The sequence below is a fragment of the Arachis ipaensis genome, chromosome B5, assembly GCF_059453495.1.
Source record: "Arachis ipaensis isolate K30076 ecotype BB chromosome B5, ASM5945349v1, whole genome shotgun sequence".
Lineage (NCBI taxonomy): Eukaryota > Viridiplantae > Streptophyta > Magnoliopsida > Fabales > Fabaceae > Arachis > Arachis ipaensis.
The window spans coordinates 15,961,167-15,985,177 of record NC_142440.1 but is presented as its reverse complement, the minus strand read 5'-3'; the positions used below and the strand labels follow the sequence as shown (position 1 = coordinate 15,985,177).

At 34.4% G+C, this 24,011-nt stretch overlaps 1 protein-coding gene across 1 annotated transcript; it reads left to right on the top strand.

Annotated features, from left to right (window-relative positions):
• Positions 1-5,753: 5,753 nt before the first annotated feature.
• LOC107643076 (transcription factor jumonji (jmjC) domain-containing protein) lies at positions 5,754-21,880 on the top strand. The gene is made up of 34 exons (XM_088486631.1): positions 5,754-5,842; positions 5,939-7,274; positions 8,460-8,517; positions 10,065-10,187; positions 10,525-10,582; positions 10,675-10,811; positions 11,190-11,351; positions 11,454-11,540; positions 12,341-12,514; positions 12,812-12,964; positions 13,052-13,237; positions 13,357-13,422; positions 13,585-13,680; positions 13,810-13,896; positions 14,070-14,186; positions 14,271-14,478; positions 14,595-14,659; positions 14,760-14,818; positions 14,905-15,036; positions 15,165-15,315; positions 15,395-15,730; positions 16,010-16,183; positions 16,371-16,432; positions 16,812-16,890; positions 17,293-17,442; positions 17,519-17,652; positions 17,778-17,895; positions 17,984-18,057; positions 18,845-18,989; positions 19,133-19,282; positions 19,413-19,508; positions 19,589-19,684; positions 19,789-19,979; positions 21,368-21,880. Exons 2-34 carry the CDS (start codon positions 5,941-5,943, stop codon positions 21,630-21,632), a joined length of 5,523 nt encoding a protein of 1,840 aa, XP_088342757.1. The 5' UTR covers positions 5,754-5,842; positions 5,939-5,940; the 3' UTR covers positions 21,633-21,880.
• The last annotated feature ends 2,131 nt before the right edge of the window (positions 21,881-24,011 follow it).

Genomic DNA, 24,011 nt, shown 5'->3' with positions numbered 1-24,011 from the left:
CTAAAATATAATTAATTCTTGATTAAACTCAACAAATTAAATGCAAATTCACTAGGAAAAGATAGGAAAGATGCTTACGCATCAGGTGTCTCTTGGATATGGATTGGGAGAATGACCCTTCTTTAAGGCCATTAACCAAATCCCTTATTACCGCTTCAGGAGGTAAATTTTGTATTTCCAAGCAGGCTTTATTAAATCTCTCCATATAATCTCAGAGTGTCTCTTCGACTTTTTGTTTAACCTCGAGCAGGCTTGGAGCATGCTTGACTTTATCTTTTTGAATTGAAAATTGGGTAAAGAACTTCCTTGCCAGGTCATCAAAGCAAGTTACCGACTTGGGTGGTAAGTTGTCAAACTATTTCATTGTTGCTTTAGTAGTGTAGTTGGGAAGATTTTGCAACGAGTTGCATCAGAAGCATCAGCTAGGTACATCTGACTTTTGAAATTATTGAGGTGATGTCTCGGGTCGGTCGTTCCGTCATAGAGATCCATGTCAGGGGTCTTAAAAATTTCTTGGAACTTTGGCTCGCATAATCTCTTCAATGAACAGATCCTTTCCTCCAAGAGGGCTTTCCTTCCGATCTGCTCGATTTTTCAGTCTTCAAAGGTCGGCTTCTAACTTCGAGAGCTTTTCATCCAGCTCTTTTCATCATCGTACTTCTTTTCGTAATTCTCTTTCTGCTTCTCGTTGTCCTTCAACCTTTGTTTGAATTGTTCCAATCGACTGCGTTGGCCGTGAACTAACCCTAATATCTCCGTCAGATGTGGAGGTTCTTCGTCTTCAGGTGGGTGGACTTCCGAGTGAATCCGTTGCAGATGATTATTTCCTGACGTTCCTTCCCCATGGGGGCATTTGTTTTCTCCCGTGGTGGAAGTAATGTAAGCGTTAGGTCGTTGTTGTGGGGCTCTGGTTCCGACTCAGATGCCGTATAACCATCTTCATATTGGTTGTCCGCCATACGTAGATGTAGACTTCTAAGTCCCCGATAATGGTGCTAATGTTCTGAGGATTACCTGAAACTGGGTTGTATTTGGGCCTGGAAGTGAGGTCCAGACTCATTCTGAGACAGCGTCTGACTTATATTGGAACCGAGGTGCCGCCGTCCGAGTTCCTCGTGAGGGGGGTGGGGGTGGTATCTACAAGAGACTCCGATGCCTAAGTTAGCAATGACTTTAAGTTGGTTTTTAGTAGATTGAGTCTTGAATATACCTGAGATTTTGTAGTGTATTTATACTAGAAAGATAACCACCTCTTTAGAGTAGTTCCACCTTTGATGGTAGATGACCGTTCCCTTATTCTTAAGAATTTGTTGAGATCTCCCTTCTAGATAAAGGAGAGATAGTAGGAGATATTTTAGGGGTCGGTTGCTTATTTAAATAAGCAGAGCTGATCTCCTGTTGTCGTGTCCAACCTCTATGAGGTCGGGTAAGAGTAGCCACCTTTATTGGATGAACTTTTATCTTTTTTGGGCCTGACTTTATGTTTTAGGCTAGAAAGGGTAAAGTATACTTTTTGTCCCTGAAGTTTATTAAAAGTTTTAAAATTACCCCTAAGTTTCAATTTGTTTCAATTTTATCCCAAAAGTTTTCGATTTGGATCAATTTTATCCTTTAAGTTGACACCATTTAAATTAGTAACAGACGTTAGTGATATGACAAAGTATAGTGTGTGATGTGGCAAGAAACGTGAAACTCCCAAAAGACCCATGGCTGAGTAACCCAAGTATACTAATTGGCTTTCTTTTTCAAACATAACCTGTTTGTCTTCCCTTTGGCACGAAGGAACATAGCCAGAGAAACAGAGTCACATGAGGAAGCTTGGTGGGTGGTCAGACGTCGCACCGTTGTCTTCAGTCCGCCGCGACGACGTGCAGGACGGCTCATGTTGCGACTCCATCGAGACTGAGGGAGGAGTCTGGGATAACATTCAGTCATCAATGACTCAGTCTGGGTAGCGCCATTCTGATCAAGGTTTCTGACGAGGTAGGCCACCATTCTGATCAATTTTGCTACTGCATGTTTGAACGGTTAAGATTTAGGATTTTTTTTATCACTCTTAATTGCTGTTAGGGTTCTATTGTGTTCTATTTTTGTAAAAAATATAACTTTTACGTGGTCTATATTTTTGAATGATTAGTTACTCTATTCTTTGGTCTGAAAATGTTTTTATAACGGCATGATGGATGATTTCAGTGTTAGAGTTCATCACAGGGGTAGGTTTTGTAGTGATAAGGATAAAACTAAGTATATTGATGGTGAGGTGACAACAGTTGACTGGTGTGACAGAGATAGATGGAGTGTTATAGAGGCTTATGATGTGGTTGGATCTTAAGAAAAGGATGTGGAGAGCTGCAAAATGTACATATCTAGCAGCATGGGAAAAAGAGTTGATGAAAATCCAAGCCATTAGTGAGGGTGCCTATCGACACTTGATAGGAATTCGTCCAAAATATTGGACTAAATCAAGGTTTTAATTCTATCCTAAATGTGACGCTCTTGTCAATAATATGTGTGAAAGCTTCAACTCTGCAATTGTTGAATCAAGGGAAAAACCAATATTGACAATGCTATAAGATATTAGAGTTTATTTGATGAAGAGATGGGCTGAAAATAGGGTACTTATTGAGAAGTATAAGGATGATATTCTTCCTAGGATTAAGCTTAAGTTACAAAAGGAAATAGATGCTTCTAGGTGGTGGTTTCTGGTTGCTGCCGGAATTTCAAAATTTAAAGTCATAAGAGGCAGGGACAAATTTGTAGCAGATCTTCTGAAGAAAGAATGTACTTGTAGAAAGTTTCAAATGACAGGTTTACCTTGTCCACATGCAGTTAGTGCAATTAATTGTGCTAAAGATGATATTCGAAAATATGTTGCAAGCTGTTACACTAAAGCTGCTTATGTGGCTTGTTATACCCCATGATTAACCCTTGTAATGGACATACAATGTGGGAGAGAACTACTCATCCAGATGTGATGCCTCCACCACACAGAGTGCCAATTGGGAGGCCTAAGAAGAAAAGAGCAAGAGGGGCGGGTGAAGAACCACAGGGCCCAAGCACATCTAGGCTGGGGTTACAACAAAAATGTTCTCGTTGTCTAAAATTGGGTCACAACAAGCGAGACTGCCCTCTTAAAAGGCCAAGTGTGAGTACTTGTCTATTAGATATGGTTCCATACATAACACTGTTTTTTTATGTTGTTTACCTCTTTATAATTGTAACTTGTTGCTGTTTTTTGTTCATGTCCATCATAGGAAACAACTGCTGCCACATCCTCAGCATCGCTAGCCCAAAACAATAATGCTAGAACTGCTACAACATCACCAGTCCAGCACAGCACTGCTAGGAAAGCTGGATCTACTAGCTCAGTGCATAAGAGGACCAGGTTGGCCAATGTTGCAGCAAGGCCTAATACCCAACCAAATGCATACAAAAAATTTCAGCCACCAAGACCAACTAGAATCCTTAGGAGCAACTCCACTTTAACTGCACAGGGACAACCCTCATCACAAGGGAGTCAGACTCAGAGTGCTCTCACAGGGTCTTAGTTGTGTCACATCTTGTGTTTGTTGTTGCTTTTGAAAGATTAAACAATGTTGGCATTTTGTATTATGACTTATGACCTATGACTCCAACTCTTTCTTTGTTGCTGAATTATTTTTGCTTATGACTTATGTAATTAAGTTTTTACTTTGGTTATGACTTATGTTAATTAGAGATTATGTTGATTAACAACTTACGTTATTTTGATAATGACTGATATGATGGATTCATTCATGCAAATTTATTTTAGTGCACTACTGAAATTATTTCTCATTACTTGAGTTTGTCTTTGCCACAACAGGTTCTTAATGCCAATTTTAGTGCCAAACTATTTTAATCCTTTCAGGGATATTTTTGAAACATAAATTAAACTTCAAGGACAACTACATTAACAAGTTTTCGAGTTGAGTACAATTTTGTAACTGATTACAAACAGCCGCCCTATTCTTACTTCTGCTAATTTCAGCTGTCCCAAACGCATTAATACCCTAATCTCAAATGGGTTCCATTCTTCACCCATAAATAAACCATTAGAATTACCATAAACCAACCCAACACACCAAAAATAACAGCCACCAATAATTTGCATTTAGCATAAACTAATTTAGCCTTCAAGGTGAAAATCTTCATCTTCAACCTTGTAACCTCAGCCTCTTCTGTCTCTACAACTCCATCTGCCCAGGAAAAATATGTGCACTCCTTCCCAATCTGCAACATAAACAAAAAAAAAAGGGAACTTGAAGAAACTCATGAAGACATCAAAATAAAAAAGCACTCAAACTTGCATCAAAGTATACACAGCCCCAAAATTTCCGGCCGGAATTTTCTGGTGTCTTCGACCATCTCAGTACAGGGGATTCACCACAGTTGCATGTCAGCGTTTGTCGTCGCCGACTACTTTTTTGTGATGATACAGAGCCTTGGGAAGCCATTCTTTAGGGTTTCTTATTCTTGCAGAGAGTGAAGAAGATGAAGATGCAAACGTAAATGAAGAAGTTAATTTTAGGGTTTGAGGTTGAGATTTTTAGCCATATCATTTTTGTAATATAAATTTTTAAATAAAAATTAAAAATTATTTAAAAAACGTTTTAGAAATGACTCACACACATATGTGCCACATAGAACTCCTTTATTGCCACGTCACTAACGTCTGTTAGTGATTTCAATGCTGTTAACGTTCAGGGATAAAATTGATGCAAATTGAAAATTTTTAGGATAAAATTGAAACAAATTGAAACTTAGGGGTAATTTTGAAATTTTTAGTAAACTTCAGGGATAAAAAATATACTTTACCCGGCTAAAAATGAACAAGGTCAATAGCAATCACCTTTATTTATTTAAAAAATAGAGAGTACAATAATAAGAGTACAATATTCAACTGTTTGGTTTAAAAAATTTTAACTCATTTTTAAAAATTGTCTTTGAAAATATGTTATTTTAAAATTTTAAAATCTAATTTATCCAAATAATTTATTCTTACAAGAAATTATTGTGATAAAATTGAAAAAAAAATATTTTTATTCTAGAAGCAACAATAAATATGTATAAAAAATATATTTAAAATTATTTTTTAAAAATTAAAAATAATTTTCATTACCTTTTGAAGGTGTTTAAAAAAAGAATTTAACTTTTATGTTCTGTGAACATAAAAGAAGTTTACAACTATAATCAATCGCACATAGTCGTATAAAAAAATAGATAAATTTAATTGAGTGATAGTAAAAATATTAAATTTTTATTTATTAAAAAGTATGTAAAATAATTATTAGTTAAAATGAAAATAAAAAATATTTTTTAAAATATATAATGTATATTTTTTTTGGTGACAAATATATAATGTATAATAATATTAAATATAATATTAGTTAAAATGATAAATATGTTGAGTTTTAAAAAACAAATTTGAATTCAAGTATTAGAAATAATAAAAAAAAATTTGTTTTTGAAAAGATAAAATACATTGTTCTTTTTGTTTGTTTGTTTGTTTTTTTTTTCCAGAAACGCATTGTTCTTAATAACGTGTTCAATAATTACTAATCAGGGTGATTTGGGTCTCTATGGATTAAACATATTGGGCCTGAGATAAACAGCCCAACCCTTTATTGAGTGTTATCTTTCCCACGAAGGTTTTCCATTGTCCCACGGCACATCAGCATTGCTCCATCCTCCTTTTTTATATAAAAAAATCAACAGACACTGCTCCTTTAAACAAAAGCACCAAAAGACTAGTCCCCACTTACACCATCCATAAACCATAAACCATAATTTATCCACTCTCATTGACTTCACTTCTCAGAAGGTAAGCGCCATAAACCTTAGCTCTTTACTCATTTTCATACTTTCTATATCTGAGTGTTGTGTTGTGCACTGCACATTCATGAATTGGTATGTATAGTGATGGGGAAGGGTAGACCTAGGGCTGTGGAGAAGGGTGTAGTTGGGGCGAGCAACACTGTTACCTGCTGCGAGTCCACCAGTGTACCCTCAGGTCCTGTGTATTACCCTACTGAGGATGAGTTCAAGGATCCTTTAGATTATATTTACAAGATTAGGCCTGAGGCTGAGCCTTATGGGATTTGTAGGATTGTTCCACCAAAGGGTTGGAACCCTCCTTTTGCTTTGGATCTGGATACTTTCACTTTTCCCACCAAGACACAGGCCATTCACAAGCTCCAGGCTCGCCCCGCCGCATCGGACTCCATGACTTTTGACTTGGAGTACTCTAGGTTCTTGCAGGACCAGTGTGGTAAGAAGTCTAGAAAGAGGGTTGTGTTTGAAGGGGAGGACTTGGACTTATGCAAGTTGTTCAATGCGGTTAAGCGCTTTGGCGGGTACGATAAGGTTGTTGATGCCAAGAAGTGGGGGGATGTTGCTAGGTTTTTGAGGCCGGCCGGGAAGATTACGGATTGTGCTAAGCATGTGTTGTGTCAATTGTACCGGGAGCATTTGTATGATTATGAGGAGTTTTATAATAAGATGAATCAAGGGACTGCTGTGAACTGTAAGAAAGGTGAGAGAGATGAGAGGAAGAGTGATCACAGAGTGCAATCCTCGACGTCCAAGAAGCATCCCCGGAGGGTTAGTGGTCTGAAAGTTAAGGATTGTAAAGTACATGTAGAAGAAGAACGTGATCAGATTTGTGAGCAGTGCAAGAGTGGTTTGCACGGTGAAGTCATGCTTTTGTGTGATAGGTGCGATAAGGGCTGGCATACTTATTGTCTTTCCCCGCCGTTGAAGCAAATTCCACAGGGAAATTGGTACTGTTTCAGCTGCTTGAATTCTGACAGGGACAGCTTTGGTTTTGTGCCTGGGAAGCATTACACATTGGAAGCCTTTAGGCGTATTGCTGATCGGTCAAGGAGGAGATGGTTTGGATCAGGGCCTGTTTCAAGGGTGCAGATGGAGAAAAAATTTTGGGAGATTGTCGAAGGATCAGTTGGTGAAGTTGAGGTTATGTATGGAAATGACTTGGATACATCTGTATATGGAAGTGGTTTCCCACGCGTTGCTGATCAGAAAATGCAATCCGTTGACGACAAGTTATGGCAAGAATACGCAACAATCCCATGGAATCTCAATAACTTGCCAAAGCTGAAAGGCTCAATGCTTAGATCTATTCAACACAATATCACTGGTGTTATGGTACCCTGGCTATATATTGGGATGTTGTTCTCATCTTTTTGCTGGCACTTCGAGGATCACTGCTTTTACTCAATGAATTATTTACACTGGTATGCTCTAATTTTATTCACTTGTGCTGTCCCCGTACAAATTATCTTGTTATTTATTGCACAAGTTATCTTGTTATTTATTTGTAATACATTAGTTATCAGCACCATCAATGGCCTGATTTTTGTTTTTTTTTTTGGATAATGTACCAACCTTACTGTAGTACTAGGTGATTTAGGGTCAGTTTGGATAGGTCCATAAGTAATTTTTTTTTTACTTTTAACTTATGAAAAGTTATAGCATGGTGCAAATTTCAAAACCAAATTGTAACTTTCTAAAAAGCTATTGAAGTGCTTATGAAGAAGTTAAAAAATGACTTCTCTCGTAATAAAAAGCTTTTTTTCACTCTTCTTTTAAAATAAGCACTTTTAGGACTAAAAATCCAAATACAAAATAACTTATTTATAAGCTACTTTTAATATAAATATTTATTGTTTATGCTCTTTTTTCAAAAGGAGCTTAATTAAGTTGTTTACCCAAACTGGGCCTTAGAGTTGAATTCCATAAGCTAATGTCTTCAATGAATACTAAAATAGTCATAGGAGCAAGATTTTATTATATTAGGGATGGCTTAAATGTGGAAAATTTTCACTAGTTCATTCAACTTATATATGTATTATGGAGATCCTGACATGCCTATGAAGTACCCTACATGTAAGAATACAAAGAAATCATGGGATTTAATTTTAACTTTCATTATTGGTTCCAATGCCCATTAAAAAGTCTTATGCTAAAGAGTGAAAGAAAGATAAGGGCAAACAAGGAACTACACATAGTGAGAATTAACAAATAGTGGGGTATGCACATTTGTAGCAAACTCTGCAGAGTAGGCATGTGGAGTGAGGTGGTAAGAACTATATAGGATGTGGGAGAGTGCTAAGTGGAGCATTCCGAAAGGTTGGAAATGGACCCGGAAGAGCTAGGTCTCTCGAACACCTAGCGGTTATCATACACTCTATTTTTTTTGCCCTTTCTTTCTGGGAATAATGTATACATGGAAGAGGGTAATATATTCTACAGTACTAGTATGGCTTTATGCCTAGAAGTCTACACATCTGGTTAGTATTGCAGCAATTCCTTAACATTTCGTTACTATTGCTGTAATTCCTTAACATTTTTAAACGTTTCTACCTGAAATCATGTATTTTTTCCTTACGAATCTGGTCCTGATTTCAATTTTGTTCTAGGGGAGAGCCAAAGTGCTGGTACAGTGTTCCTGGCAATCAAGCCAGTGCATTTGAGAAGGTATGTCTTGGGGTTCTTGAATTTCACTGTGTTATTACTTCTTCTACTCTTCTACTTCTATTGCTTTTTCCATCCTTTCACTTGTAGGATTGAAAGTTGCCAAAAAGAATTAACCAGTTTTATCTGATTCTATTATCTAGTAGAACCTAATTATTCACATTTGTGCGTATGGTAGCCATAGGTACAGGATTTATTTGCTTTACAGGAACTAGAGATGTAAGATAAGTAAAGATAGATGGACAATATTTTGAAAAGGGTTCCAGTCATTGAAAAATCAATTTATTTGTAATTTACAAGATAAAACAAAACCTAGCACAGAGGTGGAATACCAAGATAGCCATGACTTATTGGCCACATAGATCTGATAGTAATCAACATGCTAATTTAGTTATAGTAGGTGGGGTAGTTATGGCAGCTCTGCAGGTTGCTGGCCGCAGGGAATGATCCTGCATTACACTTATACTAAAGCTTAGCTCATACTCTTAGAGCTAAAAGTATTTTTTGGAGAAGCCATTCTTTCAGCTTCTATTAAAAAATTGAAAAGATTTTTTTAAATATTCTGTTCATTTAAGATAAAAAGTGACTTGGTTGCCCCAAAAAATGAAACAAATACACCCATAGCATAGAGGGATTCCTTCAATAATTTGATTGAAGTGATTTTTAGAATTTATTAGTTAAAATTTGAAATTTTGATTATGTAAATAAACAACTTTTATGAATTGATAACATCACTAAATTTAGATAGCCTTGCCTGTGAAGAATCTCTATCTATTGGTGTACTTTGGATTTTGAAATAGTTTAAGTATAGATATGATTTTTCGCCAGTATGGTGTTGCTTGATCTATATAGTCTATCTCATTTAGTGAGAAAAGGCTCAGATTTTTATAGTTAGTGTACTATGAATAAAGATAGACTTAGAATAAATTTTTGGTCTCTATAAAATACTCCTATTTTGATTTTGGTCCCTATATTTTTTTTTTGATCCAGTAATATTTAAAGTCTCTAGTTTATTTGTTGTCAATAGTTTGCTCTGTTTAAGTGCTGACGCTGCATTACAATAGGGACTAAAATAGAGACCACCTGTATTTTACTGGATTAAAATCAAAAGAAAAGTTTTATAGGGACCAAAACCAAAAAGAGTATTTTATAGGAACCAAAATCTTATTTAAGCCAATACAATATTTCATTTTCTAAATGTAAAAATATTTTACAATTCACATGTTTATAGAGATTTTTTAAAATTTTTTTTTTAAGATAAAGCATTTTGTTATCATTATTATAAATGTATATCAGGCATATGATGTGATTCAAATTTTGGTAATACTGTCTAAATATCACTTTATGTGCATTTATTAATTGCTTCTTTATTAGATCTTATGTATTATATCTCCTTTGTTTAACTCCAAAATAAAAATGCTTTTCTTCTTTTTTTTTGTTAAGGATTTATTTATTATTTTATTTATTTATTTTTTAAATGGAAGAGTCCACCTATGTGAGTGTTCAAATACTTATTTATAATGACAGTAAAATGATCAACTTCATTGTAGGTGATGAGAAGTAGTCTTCCTGATCTTTTCGATGCGCAACCTGATCTACTTTTCCAGCTTGTTACTATGTTAAACCCATCTGTCTTGCAAGAAAATGGGGTTCCTGTCTACAGCGTACTTCAGGTTTCATATACCTTGCTCATTATTAGTGAACCTTCTTTTTTTTTGGCTTACTATTGTAAATGCATGATTGATTGTTTGCTTTTATTGAAATTGTGAAATCAGAAGAGAAATGTTTTATATTGTAAATAAGCACTCCACACTAAATGGACTTGAAAATCATGATTGGCGTAGTAGTTTTATTGAAGTTGCTACTACGAACATATTATAGATTCTTTGCGTCTACCTGCTTGCATGTTTTCTTAGAATGCCTAGAACAACTGTAGAGATTTTACTCTTCATTTTCTTGTTATATGTGTTTACCTTTTGACACTTTTCTTCCATTCTTTACATTCATCAGGAGCCTGGGAATTTTGTTATAACCTTCCCACGATCATATCATGGAGGTTTCAATCTTGGTATGTGGTTATATATTGTATCTATCAAAAACTACCAGCTTATTATTCAATCTAGTGCCTCTGAAGCTCGTATAATTTGTTTGTGTTCTCAGGTTTGAATTGTGCAGAGGCAGTAAATTTTGCTCCAGCTGACTGGCTACCTTTTGGTGCATTTGGTGCTGATCTCTATCAGCGGTATCACAAACCTGCTGTATTGTCGCATGAGGAGCTTCTTTGTGTAGTAGCCCAGGTTTGTAGATCTTCTGACTTTGTTGCATGCAATTAAGTTGCAATTTCCAGACAGCATTAAAAAGCTACGAAGTATTTGGCTTATTTCTTGTATTATTGCAATGACAAATGCCATATTTTTGAGGGGGGGAAAAGTTCTTGCATTCAAAATTTTCTGAAGTTTTTGTTTCCACCATTTTCTTCATAGAATTTTGAAACCATGAAAGGTAAAGAAAATAAAGTAGTTTCTGTAATTATAATGGAGAATTTCAACAACAAATAAAATCAGGGGGGGAACTTTGTAAATATTTGAGGCATGTTGTTTGTGGTTCAAATCTAGCAAACAAAAACCAGTCTTGACCAAAATATATCATTTGTTGGTTGATTTTCGTTGTTTCAGCATGGCGATGTTGACAGCAGAGTATCTTCATATTTGAAGAAGGAATTGTTGAGAATATCAGATAAAGAAAAGTCTTGGAGAGAGAAACTATGGAAAGATGGTATAATTAAATATTCTCGCATGACTCCTCGCAAATGTCCACAATATGTGGGAACTGAGGAGGTAAGGTAGTTGTTGTTGGTTTTGTTTTTAATCTATGTCAACATAAATTGATTATTCCTAATTTCTTTCTCTTCTGGTTGTATGCATTGGTGTCTTTTGTAGGATCCAACATGCATTATTTGCCAGCAATATCTCTATCTCTCTGCTGTTGTGTGCAGTTGCCGACCATCATCTTTTGTGTGCCTGGAGGTAAATAGATGTGCTTATGGTATTGCTAATGGGTTTGATTAGCATCTATCATTCATATGCAACATTGAATCAATGCAAAACTCAAAAATAAATCTGAACTCATCTCTATATGTATTTCCAATTTTTTCGGTTGAATCATTCAACTTTCTGTATCTTATTAATTTTGAAGGAAACTAATAGATATATAGACACGTCTAAAGATATCCACATGACTGCTTTGAGCTCTTTACAATATTCTGCCTTATATTCAGTGTGATCATAAAGATTTTGGTTCGATATGCATGTTGGTTCACATCTTACATATGATTGAAAATTGCTAATATATGTTCTGTTGTTTTGTTTGTATTCTTCTGAAATTTACGATAGTACTGATCCAGCAAGTGTAGTTGCATTATTCCATGACAAATCTGGGGATCAATTTGCTGCATTTGCAAAAGTCATTTTTCAGTTTATGTATTACACATCTGGCCTCTTAATATTGGTTTTTCTTTCACTTTATCCCTTATTTTTTTGTCTCTCTTGATTTCCAACTGAAGTTTGCAATGTCTTAATTCTTGGTGGTTATTTGTTCTTTCAAACCTCTTTTGTCCTGATCTTTTGAGGTTAAATTGGCTTTGTAAACACCCACCGAAGATATAATTCCCAATCATTGTATTTATCAAGTGGCTGTGAAACTTTAACCCATACTTATTATTATTTGTATTGTATATGCTCTAAATTTCCAGGATTTTACTAGTCTGGGTTTGTTAACTCACTGATGGTGACATTTCAATTGGCTGAATTCGGTTTTTATTGTGCAGCACTCGGAACACCTTTGTGAGTGTAAGACTGTGAAGCTGCGTCTTCTCTACCGTCATTCACTTGCAGAATTGTTTGACTTGGCCTTTTCCATGGAAGAATTTACTTCTGATGACAAGGCTGAATGTAGAAGTGTTAGAAGGCAATCTTCTTGTCAGGGTGCTTTGACCAAAAAGGTTATATATTTAGTTTTTTTGGTTCTTTTTCAATCTTGTTAAATTATAATCCAGTTTGCAAGAGTAAGATTTGGTTATGTTTCTGTAATCAAAAGATATGCTGTCTTTATACTTCCATACCTTTGACTTAGCTGTTCTCTTGAAAGTGGTATGTTGTTATCCTCCCTAACAACGACCACCTAGTTGATTGTCAACAAAGTTTTGCATTTCTTAAATAAAGTTAGACAACATGATGTTTGTATTGTTATTCATAAATAATATTTCTTGTTTTAAATCTGAGACCTCGAATGCATGTAGGTGAAAGGTATCTCCGTTAATTTAAATCAACTTGCTACAGAATGGCTTCTGCAATCTAGTACGATTCTTCAGAATCCATTTCTGAGCAATGCATTTGTTACTACACTAAGGAAAGCTGAACAGTTTCTTTGGGCTGGTTCTGAGATGGACTCTGTGAGTTCTCGTTGTTGTTGTTGATGTATTACTTCAAACTTATTATGCACTGTACACAACTAAGTCCAGCTTTATTTTGGGATATAGGTTCGAGATATGGTGAAGACCTTGATTGAAGCTCAGAAGTGGGCAGAAGGGATAAGAGATTGCATAACAAAAATTGAGTTTTGGTATCAAGACTCAACTGTAAAGAAAGTTCATTTAGAATTCATTGATGAGTTATTGAGATTTAATCCTCCACCTTGCAATGAGCCTAATTATCATAAATTGAAGGTGCCTTTTCACTTGAATAAGCTGGATCGTGTCTTTTGGCTGAGAAGCTCTATAGTGTTTTTGGTGGTTGTAACTTTCTGCAAATTGGATTTGTACAATAAAAACTTTTGTTCTTGCAGGAATACGCTGAAGAAGCGAGGTTATTAGTTCAGGATATTGATACTGCTTTATCGAGGTGTTCAAAGGTACTTTGTCCTAGAATCTAGACTATTCATATGCCTTCATTACTTCATATTGACAATAAATGTATCTCCTTAAAGCTCATGTTTTTGCTAGTTGTAATAACATATTATGACATTAATTTTTCTTTCCACTCCATTCAATTTGATTAATATTATTCATTCCAGATGTCTGAGTTGGAACTTTTATACTCCAGAGCTTGTGGCTTGCCCATCTACATGAAAGAGAGTAAGAAATTAGAAGGGAGGATTTCTTTGATTAAGGTAGGCATTGCCACCAGATAGTTTGACACATATTTCTTTTCTTTTCCCATGTTTAATCTCCTGTTCATTACTTTACTGATAAGTTTGTTTGGACACTAATATTATTTTTGTTTGTTTGAGGCTTGACAGACATGGCTGGACAGTGTTAGAAAGTGTATCTCTGCGAGACATCCTACTGTCTTAGAGTTTAACATTCTTTACAAGTTAAAATCAGAGGTAATAAAAACCTTTCACTGGTTTTGTTAAATTTGTTTATCGTTCTATGGCCCATCCAAAAAAAAAAAAAAAAGAAAAAGAAAAAGATGGAAGGTAACTTAATAAGTCGAGGAAAAGTAATATGATGTTAACTTTGAGCTTATATCATATTAAGAAATTCATGGTTTCAATAGATCTTGGATCTTCAAGTTCATCTTCCAGAGATAGAGGTGTTTGAGAATATGCTAAATCGAGCTGAATCTTGTAGCATCCAATGTCGTGAGATGTTAGAAGGTCCTATGAATCTACAGGTCTGCCTATTGCTTCTTTTTCACATCTTTTAATTGTTTGTGATGATTCAAAGGCATAATTTTATTAACTAATGAGGTCTGCAGAATGTTAGTTTGCTGCTTAAGGAATGGGACAATTTTGCAGTTGCTGTACCAGAGTTGCAGCTTCTAAGACAATACCATTCAGATACTGTGTTGTGGGTTGCCCATGTTAATGATCTTTTAAGGAGAGCTCATGTGCAGGGTGATCAACATAATACAGTTAATGAATTGATGCACATTTTTGAAGAAGGTTCATCTTTAAAAATTCAAGGTATTGTGGATTATTTCAGATCTATGATCAATTAGATTTTTGAAGGCCCGTGCATTTGGTATTTTTTCTTTTATTGTTAATTTACAGTAACTGAAGGTTCAGTTTATATTTTGCAGTTGATGAGTTGCCATTAGTTGAGATGGAGCTAAAGAAAGCTAGTTGCCGGGAGAATGCTTTGAAGGTTAGTCATCATTTTACCAAGCTCACCAATTTTGGTATTATATGCTCAATAAATTCTTACAATATTGAGAAATGATAGAAATTATATCAAATTGGTACAGGCTCATGATTCTAGAATGCCTTTGGAATTCATTCAGCAACTGCTAGAGGAAGCTAAAATGTAACATTTTACTTCCTTTCTTCATTTGAACTGACATGTCATTTGGCTTTAGTTTTATTCAACTAATATTGTTATTGATTCTTCAGGCTACACATTGAGGAAGAGAAACTATTCGTTGATTTATCTTGTGTCCTTGCTCTTGCCATACCTTGGGAGGAAAGGGCTAGAGAGATTCTTTCACATGAGAATCCTATTTCTGACTTTGAGGACATGATCAGGTTCAACAATGTCTGAGTTGTTGTTTTTTGATGTTTTTTTTGTTTTGTTTTCTCGGTGTTTACTGAACTCAGCTCAGCAAGCTAATTTTGGCTCCTGGGAATATTTTTGTTTCGTTGCTTGTTTGTAGGGATTCAGAAAACATATTTGCTATTCTTCCTTCACTTAATGATGTTAAAGACGCATTTTCTGAAGCTAATTTATGGTTAAGGAATTCAAAGCCATATTTAGTCTCTTCTCCGTGTGCTTCAAGTTCTTTGCTGAAAGTTGAGGACTTGCAGGTTCATATTTTGTCCATCCTTTGTTATCTTCCCAAAAATATTATGATCATAATATGACAGTTTAATTCTGCACTACTAGATGTTGGTTTCTGAATCGAAGCTTCTTAAAGTATCTTTGGGAGAAAGAAGGATGCTGGAACTTGTTTTGAAGAACTGCAAACTTTGGGAATGTGAAGCATCTTCTCTACTGGATGATTGTCGGTGCCTTTTCGAATTGGATAACTGTGTTGATGGAGTAAGCAGTGATTTAATGTTTAGGGTGGAAGATTTGATTGCAAGAATCCAATCTGCTATAGCATCTGGTGTTTCACTTGGTTTTGACTTCATAGAGATTTCAAAACTTCAAGCATCTTGTTCTACACTACAATGGTGCAAAAGAGCCCTTTGTTTCAGTGATTGTCCGTCATCGTTAGAGGTTACTATTTTTGCTTTAGTCAAATATGCTTCTAAGCTTGTATTTGTAGTGTACCCAAGTTGTCTTTCCGTGACTTCTGTTGGTTTTAATGTATGCTTTGCTGCTGTTTCCACCCTCTCAATATTTGATTGCGCTGCCTTTTTAAATCTTGTTTGTGAGGATCCAAGAGGATTCCTTGTTCTTTCCGGTCTTTGTATCTCTTCTATCTCGATGAATTTCTTCTTATATAAGGAATAAAAACACTTATTTGTGCGACATGCTTGCTGATTGTTAATGTAGGATGTTTTGGAGGTTGCGGAAGGTCTTTCTCATTCCTCTGTTTCTGGTGCGCTGTTGAAAGTTCTGGTTGATGGAGTTGAATGGCTTAGGAGAGCGTTGGAGGAAATATCTCGACCTTGTAATTCTAGAAGATGCCATTTGACTGAGGTTCAAGATACTCTTAATGATTATAAGGTACTATATTATGCAATTTTCTGAAGTTACAATCTCATGTCTTATCTATCCATCTGTTAACAAGAAACAACAACAGCATAATGATAAATGAACGACTTTTTCACTATGTTGGGTGCATAATGATAAATGAATGACTTTTCCTCTTACATCTACCACTTTTTCTTTTTTTTTTTTCCCCCACTTACAGAATGTTAATATGACCTTTGGAGCAGTATATGGTCAACTTGAAGAAGCCATTAGAAAACATATGTAAGTCTTTTCTATTAAAAATGGAAAAAAAATGCTTATTTTGTTGGTTGTAGTATTAAGATTGTATTTATGATATTTAATTTTGTTTTTAGTATTTTCAATGGCAATCCATCCTTCTTTGGGTGTTCTTTATATATTGGCCTTTTCTATTCTTGTGAAGTCTTTGTTAAGTGATTTAGATTTCTGGCATGCAAATTTGGAGCCAAAGGTTTTTTATCTCATTATTGAAGCCATTCTCAAATTGAGTCCATGCCTTCTGACATTGCTCTCTGAACCCTTGTTTTTACTAGACTAAATTATGTTGGTCAAGAATATATTACTAGTTTATATCACTATTGACTGATTGCCTACGCAATTGTTTTTTCATTTTTTACTTTAGGTTATGGCAAGAACAAGTGCACCAATTTTTTGGCCTGAATTCTAGGGATCGATCTTGGTCATTGATGTTGCAGCTGAAGGTATAGTTTTTCGATGTATCAATAGGTGACCTTATGCATACAATTGATGAGTATATTTTGAGCTGCATTCATAGTTGTAATCTTCTTTTACCGGTGGCTAAGCTACAACTAGCCGCTACCACCAAAAAAAGAAAATAAAATAAAAAATTACTATGGGTGAAAGACTGGTGGTTAATTGCTTTCTCTCCTTAGAGATTTTCTTCTAGTGCTGAGCTTCTTGATAGCATGCCGGTTTTAAAAGGTGAAAGTTATAGTATAAAAGTGAAAGCTATGGTTAAAAAGTGGAAGCTTTCACAACTTTCATCAAGGCTTTACCAGTCATGATGTATTTTAGTAGGACTTAAATATCATATCATTGGTTTAATTGAGAAGAGTCATCAAATATGATTTAATTGCATTCAGGAGCTTGGAGATACTGTTGCTTTCAGTTGCTCAGAGCTGGATATGATTTTATCTGAAGTTGAGAAGGTGGAAAATTGGAAGAAACGATGCTTAGACAAAATAGGATCTTCTGTCCAAACTGACAATTTGCTGTTTAATGTGCTGAAGAAGGTATGGATTTTAAAATATATTTCTGCGTCTCATTTGTATATTCTACATACTTAGGGTCTTGCCTGATATTTTTCAGATAAAACAGACTCTAGAGAGATCATTGTTCATATATGGTGATGTTAAAGAAAGGAAGGATCAAAACCTCTGCATTTGCTGTCTTTTGCATTCTGAGTGTCAGGAATTTCTTACTTGTTCGACTTGTATGGACTGGTAAAGTACTTATTGCCTTGTTTCAAATAATGGAATTTTATTTCTAACTTTTTGCGTTTATTTTGTTACTATGAATTTACATTTGATATATTTTCTCTATCTATCGTTATCTTCCTTCTGGACAGCTATCATTTGCAGTGCATTGGACTAACAGCAAAGGACACCTGCATTGAAAACTACAAATGCCCTTACTGTGCAATTTTGATTGGTGAATCTCATTATCCAAGTGGAGGTGGCCTCCTGGTATAGTCAAATCATTTTTAGCCATACCAAACTAGTCATAATTTCACAAAAGCTCACATATTCATTCTATTTCTTTTGCTTGGTGCAGAGGTTTGGTAAGAAGCGTATTGAATTGAAAATTCTCACTGCTCTTCTGTCGGAAGCTGAACATTTCTGTTTGAGGTATTGTGATCCACATCAAATCTTTATTTTCATCGTATGCAACGACCATTATTGATTCAGTAAGATTTATCATGTTACTCAAACAGGAACACATGGATTTCCAAGAGATGATGTTACGCATGATAAAAGCCATGTAAATTTCATACTAAACTAATAAATCATTTGATACCAAAATAATAAAATAAAATGGAGCCATTGTATTCTTTTAATTATTATTATTATTATTATTATTATTATTATTATTATTATTATTTTGATAAAAGGAGATTTCATTAAGATGAGGAGAAGGATAATACATTCTTGGGATAAGAGTTTCCTTATACAAAAACAAAGCAGAAGAAGGATATATCTATTAAGCGTAGCTTTTCAAGTAGAAAAGAATAATTGTATTTAATTACCATGTAGATATTGTATATTGAATTAATAGAATTTTCAGGTAGAAAAGAATAATTGTCTAAGTTTAGGGGAAAAAGGTTGGAGCTGCGGCCATGATTTATGTTTTGTCTTACAGTAACAATTTCTTTGTGATGCATCTCCTAGTTTGCTTGTCAAGTCACTTGAGCCACTCCGGCTCTCTGAATACATATAAAGTTTTAAACCAAACAAAATGCTCTTGCCTTTTATTTTCTCCATGTCGAAAATCATAACATTGCAAAACATGCCTTAGATACATTTATTTCGTAAAGCTATCTTCTACACTTCATATTGATAGTTGCAGATGATGTTTTAATTCTCTATACCATTTCACCCAACAGTTACTTTGGGTAACAAAATTTAGTCTATGCAGGATTGATGAAATGGAAGTTCTGAATGAACTTGTTGAGAAAGCCCTTCTGTGCAAATCTTTCTTGAGAGAAATACTGAACTTTGCATCAACTGTTGTTGATGAAGATATAAGCATTGTCTCTGAAAAATTGATGAAAGCTATAAAGGTATGTTATCCATCTATTTTTAAGAGCCTGTTACTAGTTTTAATTCATATTATGTTTCACTGTGGAATATGATTATTTCATCTCACTTGGCCGGACACCGGTCACAATTTGGTTCATTTTGCTTACTGAAGTTTTATATATAGGCTAGCGATGTGGCTGGTGTCTATGATGAACATGATAATTCTGACCTTGAGTTGGCTTTAGCAAAAAACTTGTGGAAAATTCAAGTCAATAGATTGCTAAATGGTGTATGCAAGCCCACAATCCGGCAGATTCAGAAGCATATGAATGAGGTACTTGCTGTTGGTTAGGTTGATGTGGTAGCCTTATTTATTTCAAGTACTTGTTTCACTTTTCTGTTTTATAAAATTTCTTTTGAATTAAAGCAACTTTGAGGCTACTAAATTTCGAAGAACATGGCAGGGAGTGGATATGGAAATATCAGCTGAAGATCACTATATGCTTAAACTTACAAGTGTGAAATGCTTGGGTTTGCAGTGGGCAGAACTAGCAAAAAAGGTGGTGATCTTTTTCCCCTTGTTATTGTGTCCCTGTACCTCCTTTTGATTCAGGTTCTTAATACGTATCACCATGGGCAGGTGGCAAACGATTCTGGGGCACTCAGCCTAGATAAAGTTTTGGAAGTAATAGTAGAAGGTGAAAACTTGCCTGTTGATGTTGATGAGGAACTCAAGGTAAGCACTTTTCATGGTTATTAAAATCTGGAGATTGTCATTTATATTTATTTTAATATAACTTGTGGGGATGTTGTTAATGAAGAGGTGGTTTTTGTTGGCAGATGTTGAGGTTTCGATGCATGCTTTACTGTATATGTCGAAAGCCTTATGATAAGAAAGGGATGATAGCATGCAAACAATGCAATGAATGGTACCATTTTGATTGCATGAAATTACCATGCACGCAGCAGCTCTACATTTGTCCTGCATGCAACCCCTGTGCAGAAGAACCATTGCCTACAAACCATGAGAGGTCACATTTTTTCTTATGAAATTCGGTTTGTTCAACCGTAGCTTTTATTGAAAGTATTAGAATTAAAATTGAGTGGACCTAATTAAACTCCAAAAGGTAGTTCATGGGGTGAGGGCCTCGCATTTATAAACTATCTAGGGATCTTATCTTTGCGAGTCCAGAGATGTGAGACTTATAATACATCCCCTTCAACATCATTGGATCGGATAGGTTCTCAAATCATATTAGAATTGAGATTAAATGGACCTAATTCATGGTATTAGAGCTCTAGATCCGAAAGGTCAAGAGTTCGATCCTTGGTGTCACCAAAAATTCAATCCCAAAAGCTAGCGCTTTGGATGAGAGATGTCTCGCACTTATAAGTAGGGGTGTCCGCGGATCGGATCGGATCGGATATGGCCAAAATTTCGATCCGATCCGCACTAAAATTATCGGATCGGATCGGATCCAATATCCGCAGTTTTTAAGGTTGGATCCGATCCGCACATTTGCGGATCGGATCGGATCGGATATCGGATATATCCACAAAACACAAAAATATTTTTAAAAGCTTATTTTTATTAAAAAAAATCAATAAAATTTATTTTTTTTATTCTTTTAAATATGTTTACTCTTAAAATAATATTAAACATACTTTTCTTGAATAATAAATTAAAATAATTTAACATATATGATAATTATTAGTTAAAATAAAACATAAAAAAAATATTTTACTTATTTATTTCTTTATTTTTGCGGATACGCGGATATGCGGATACCAACACAAAATCCGCAATCCGATCCGATTAGTGTGTGGATCCAATCCGATCCGATCCGAAAGCCTTGCGGATCGGATCCATATCCGCAATTTTCGGATCGGATTCGGATAAACACTGCGGATATGCGGATCGGATCCGATTCATGGACACCCCTACTTATAAGCTATAAGGTAGCGTTTGGTGGAGAGACAGAGATGGAAAGGCTGAGACTAAGAGACAGAGATTGAAATAAATCTTAGTATTCTGTTTGGTGCAAAGTGAGAGAAAGAAATTAAAACAAGAATGAAATTCTAATTTAATTTGCACAAAAAGGTATTTTAGGTATAGAATGTTATTAAAGTTTGAGTCTCCATTTCTAAAAATTTTAGTCTCCTGTGTCCCTACTTTTTGGAGGTACTGAAATACTAAAATTTTGGAGACAGAGACAGAAATTTTAATACCAGTCTCTGAACCAACAAACATGATATTGAGTCTCAGTCTCACAGTCTCTGTCTCAGTACCTCAAAACAAACGCTACCTAAGAGACCTTATTCTTAAAAGATGTGAGATTTGTAATAGTGTTCTGCTAGAGGATTACATAACATCGTGTAAATTTCTATTGCATGATTATTATGTTTTTGTGCTTTGCAGATTAGGTAGTGCTAAATTTGTGGAGCCTAAAACCCCATCTCCGAGGCACACAAACCCGAGAAAGAAACAGAAAAGAGATGTGGGCAATGTCACTTGCAAGATGTTTACAACAGCAACAGCAGCAGAAGATAGAGATAGTAGTAGGTGTAGGAAATCAAATGGGATAGAATGTCTTAGGTGGCAAAACCGAAAGCCTTTTAGAAGAGCAGCTAAGAAGCGTGTTGAGCTTCGAAGTCTTACTCCAATTCTATACACACAACGATAAGCATGCATATTAGATACTCATTGGCCATTAAATTGATTCCATTGATTCTTATGATGTCATCTCTATCGTTTTTAATCCATCTCAATATGGGGGAAATCTAATCTGTAATTCCTTGTTAGTGGTAGCTATTTATTTGTTTGCATGTCACGCCATCCAGATTTATTATAACGATGGTGTGAATTCACTTAATGCTACTAGTGTTTATGCAGCTGAAAATAGAATGCAAAATTACGATTAAGTTTGTTAAACGAAGAATTCCCCGGTAACTAATTTGTCGCAAGGCCCCGGATTATATAACTCTTGTTTAATGAGTCTACTCAACCATATAAGTATACTCATCTTTGCATATATGTAAGTTAATACATAAGTATTATCATAAATAGAAATTAATATTTCATCTATTATTATTTGTCAGATAAGTTTTTTATTTAAAATGTTTTTTTTTATAGATTTTTTTAATTATATATTTTCATTCAATAGCCTTAATTAGTATTATTTTCTAATTAATATTTAAGTTTTTGGACAACTAATGTATAGTGGGTGACTGGGTCTGGCTGTATCCAATTTTTTGTCCCAAAAAAAAAGGATTTTTGATAATAAAATTATTATATTTTATTTTTTATACATTTAAGTCTTTTTGGCATACAAGTTGATCTAAACTCAATAAATAATTTTCAGATTAGATTGCATGTAAACATGTTTTCCCAACTCAAACAGTTTTTTTTTCCTCAATCAAAATTGCAACCAAAATCGCAACGTTTAAAATTCAAACAGCGATTAAAATTTCTGAAAAACCTCTCAAAATCGTGGAAAAAGTGAAGGAAGTTTCAAAGTTGAATTCGAAAAGAATTATGAAAAAATGAAATAAGAAGATGAAGAAGAAGAAGAAGAAGCAGAAGATGAAGAGTAAGAAGAGGAAGAGTTTTGAATTATGAAGAATTTATCAGTATAAATTCATCGAAAATTCTTAAACAACACACATAAATGTCTTAGTCTTACACGAAATTTGTTGCAACTACACAAAAATGTTTTCTCTAATGCTGCATTTTTCCTTCTTCTTTTTTTCCTTATTTCTTTCTTTTAGTTGAATGAATGTAAGTTTATCCTCTTCCAAGTAATTTTGTAGCATTATGTGTTTCTTCTTTTTCTTTGTTTGATTTTTTTTTGTTTTTATTCTTATTAAGAGAGTAAAACAAGAAAAAATATGAGAAGGTGAAACAAGAAATGGATGATGAAAAACAAGAAAAAATATGAGAAGGTGAAACAAGAAATGGATGATGAATAAGAAAAAAAAGATGGTGATGATAATGAAAAAAAAGAAGCAGAAGATGATGAGGAAGAAGATGAAGAGTTTTGAATTATGCAAGACTTATCAGTATAAATTCATCGAAAATTTTTAAACAATACACATAAAAGTCTTAGTTTTACACCAAAATTTGTTGCAAATACATAAAAATAATTTCTCTAATGCTGCATTTTTTTCTTATTTCTTTCTTTTAGTTGAATGAATGTAAGTTCATCTTCTTCCAAGTAATTTTGTAATATTATGTGTTTTTTCTTCTTCTTTGTTTGATTTTTTTTTTTGTTTTTATTCTTGTTAAAAAAGTAAAACAATAAGAAACTTGAGAATGTAAAACAAAAAAGAAAAGATGAATAAGAAAAAAAAGATGGTGATGATGATGGAAAAAAAAGAAAGAGAAGTAATAGAAGATGAAAAAGAGGAAGAGAAAGAATTTTGAATTATCAGTATAAATCCACCAAAAATTCTTAAACAATACACATAAATGTCTTATTTTTACACTGAAATTTGCTGCAACTACACAAAAATGTTTTCTTACCTGTTTGGACACCTTTAAATGATGGAATTAGAATTCAATTCCATCAAGAAATAAATTCCTAAAGAAATGGAATTCAATTCCATAGTTTGGAACAACTAACTCATTTAATGAGATAGAATTGAATTTCATTGCTTGGAATGACTTGTTGATGAATTATATTATTTCTCTAAGACATTTTTATCCCTCAATAAATATTAAGTATAATTTTATTTATTAGTTAAATTAGATAATATAATTATATAAATCACTTATAAGTAAAATTGGTTTAACACAATCTCACCAATTAGATCCATCTCACCCATGAAATCATGATAGTTGGAATTTTTTTAAAAATGAGAAATTTAAATTATTTTAAAAAAAAATCAACATCTCATAGAGTATGGGTTCATCTTTGCTATACGTGTTAACCACACACTGTGATGGATGTGGAATTGGTCAATTCATAAAGGCCATAGCAGAAATAGCCCAAGGTGCATCAAAGCCTTCAATTCTCCCAGTTTGGTGTAGGGATCTTCTTTGTGCCAGAGACCCACCAAGAGTC

Excerpts from the sequence above, each read along its gene's own strand:
- LOC107643076 (XM_088486631.1), top strand. The coding sequence starts at position 5,941 with ATGGGGAAGGGTAGACCTAGGGCTGTGGAGAAGGGTGTAGTTGGGGCG. Across the intron at positions 13,238-13,356 it reads CTAATTATCATAAATTGAAG|GAATACGCTGAAGAAGCGAG; the intron begins GTGCCTTTTCAC and ends TTGTTCTTGCAG. Across the intron at positions 14,660-14,759 it reads GCCGGGAGAATGCTTTGAAG|GCTCATGATTCTAGAATGCC; the intron begins GTTAGTCATCAT and ends AAATTGGTACAG.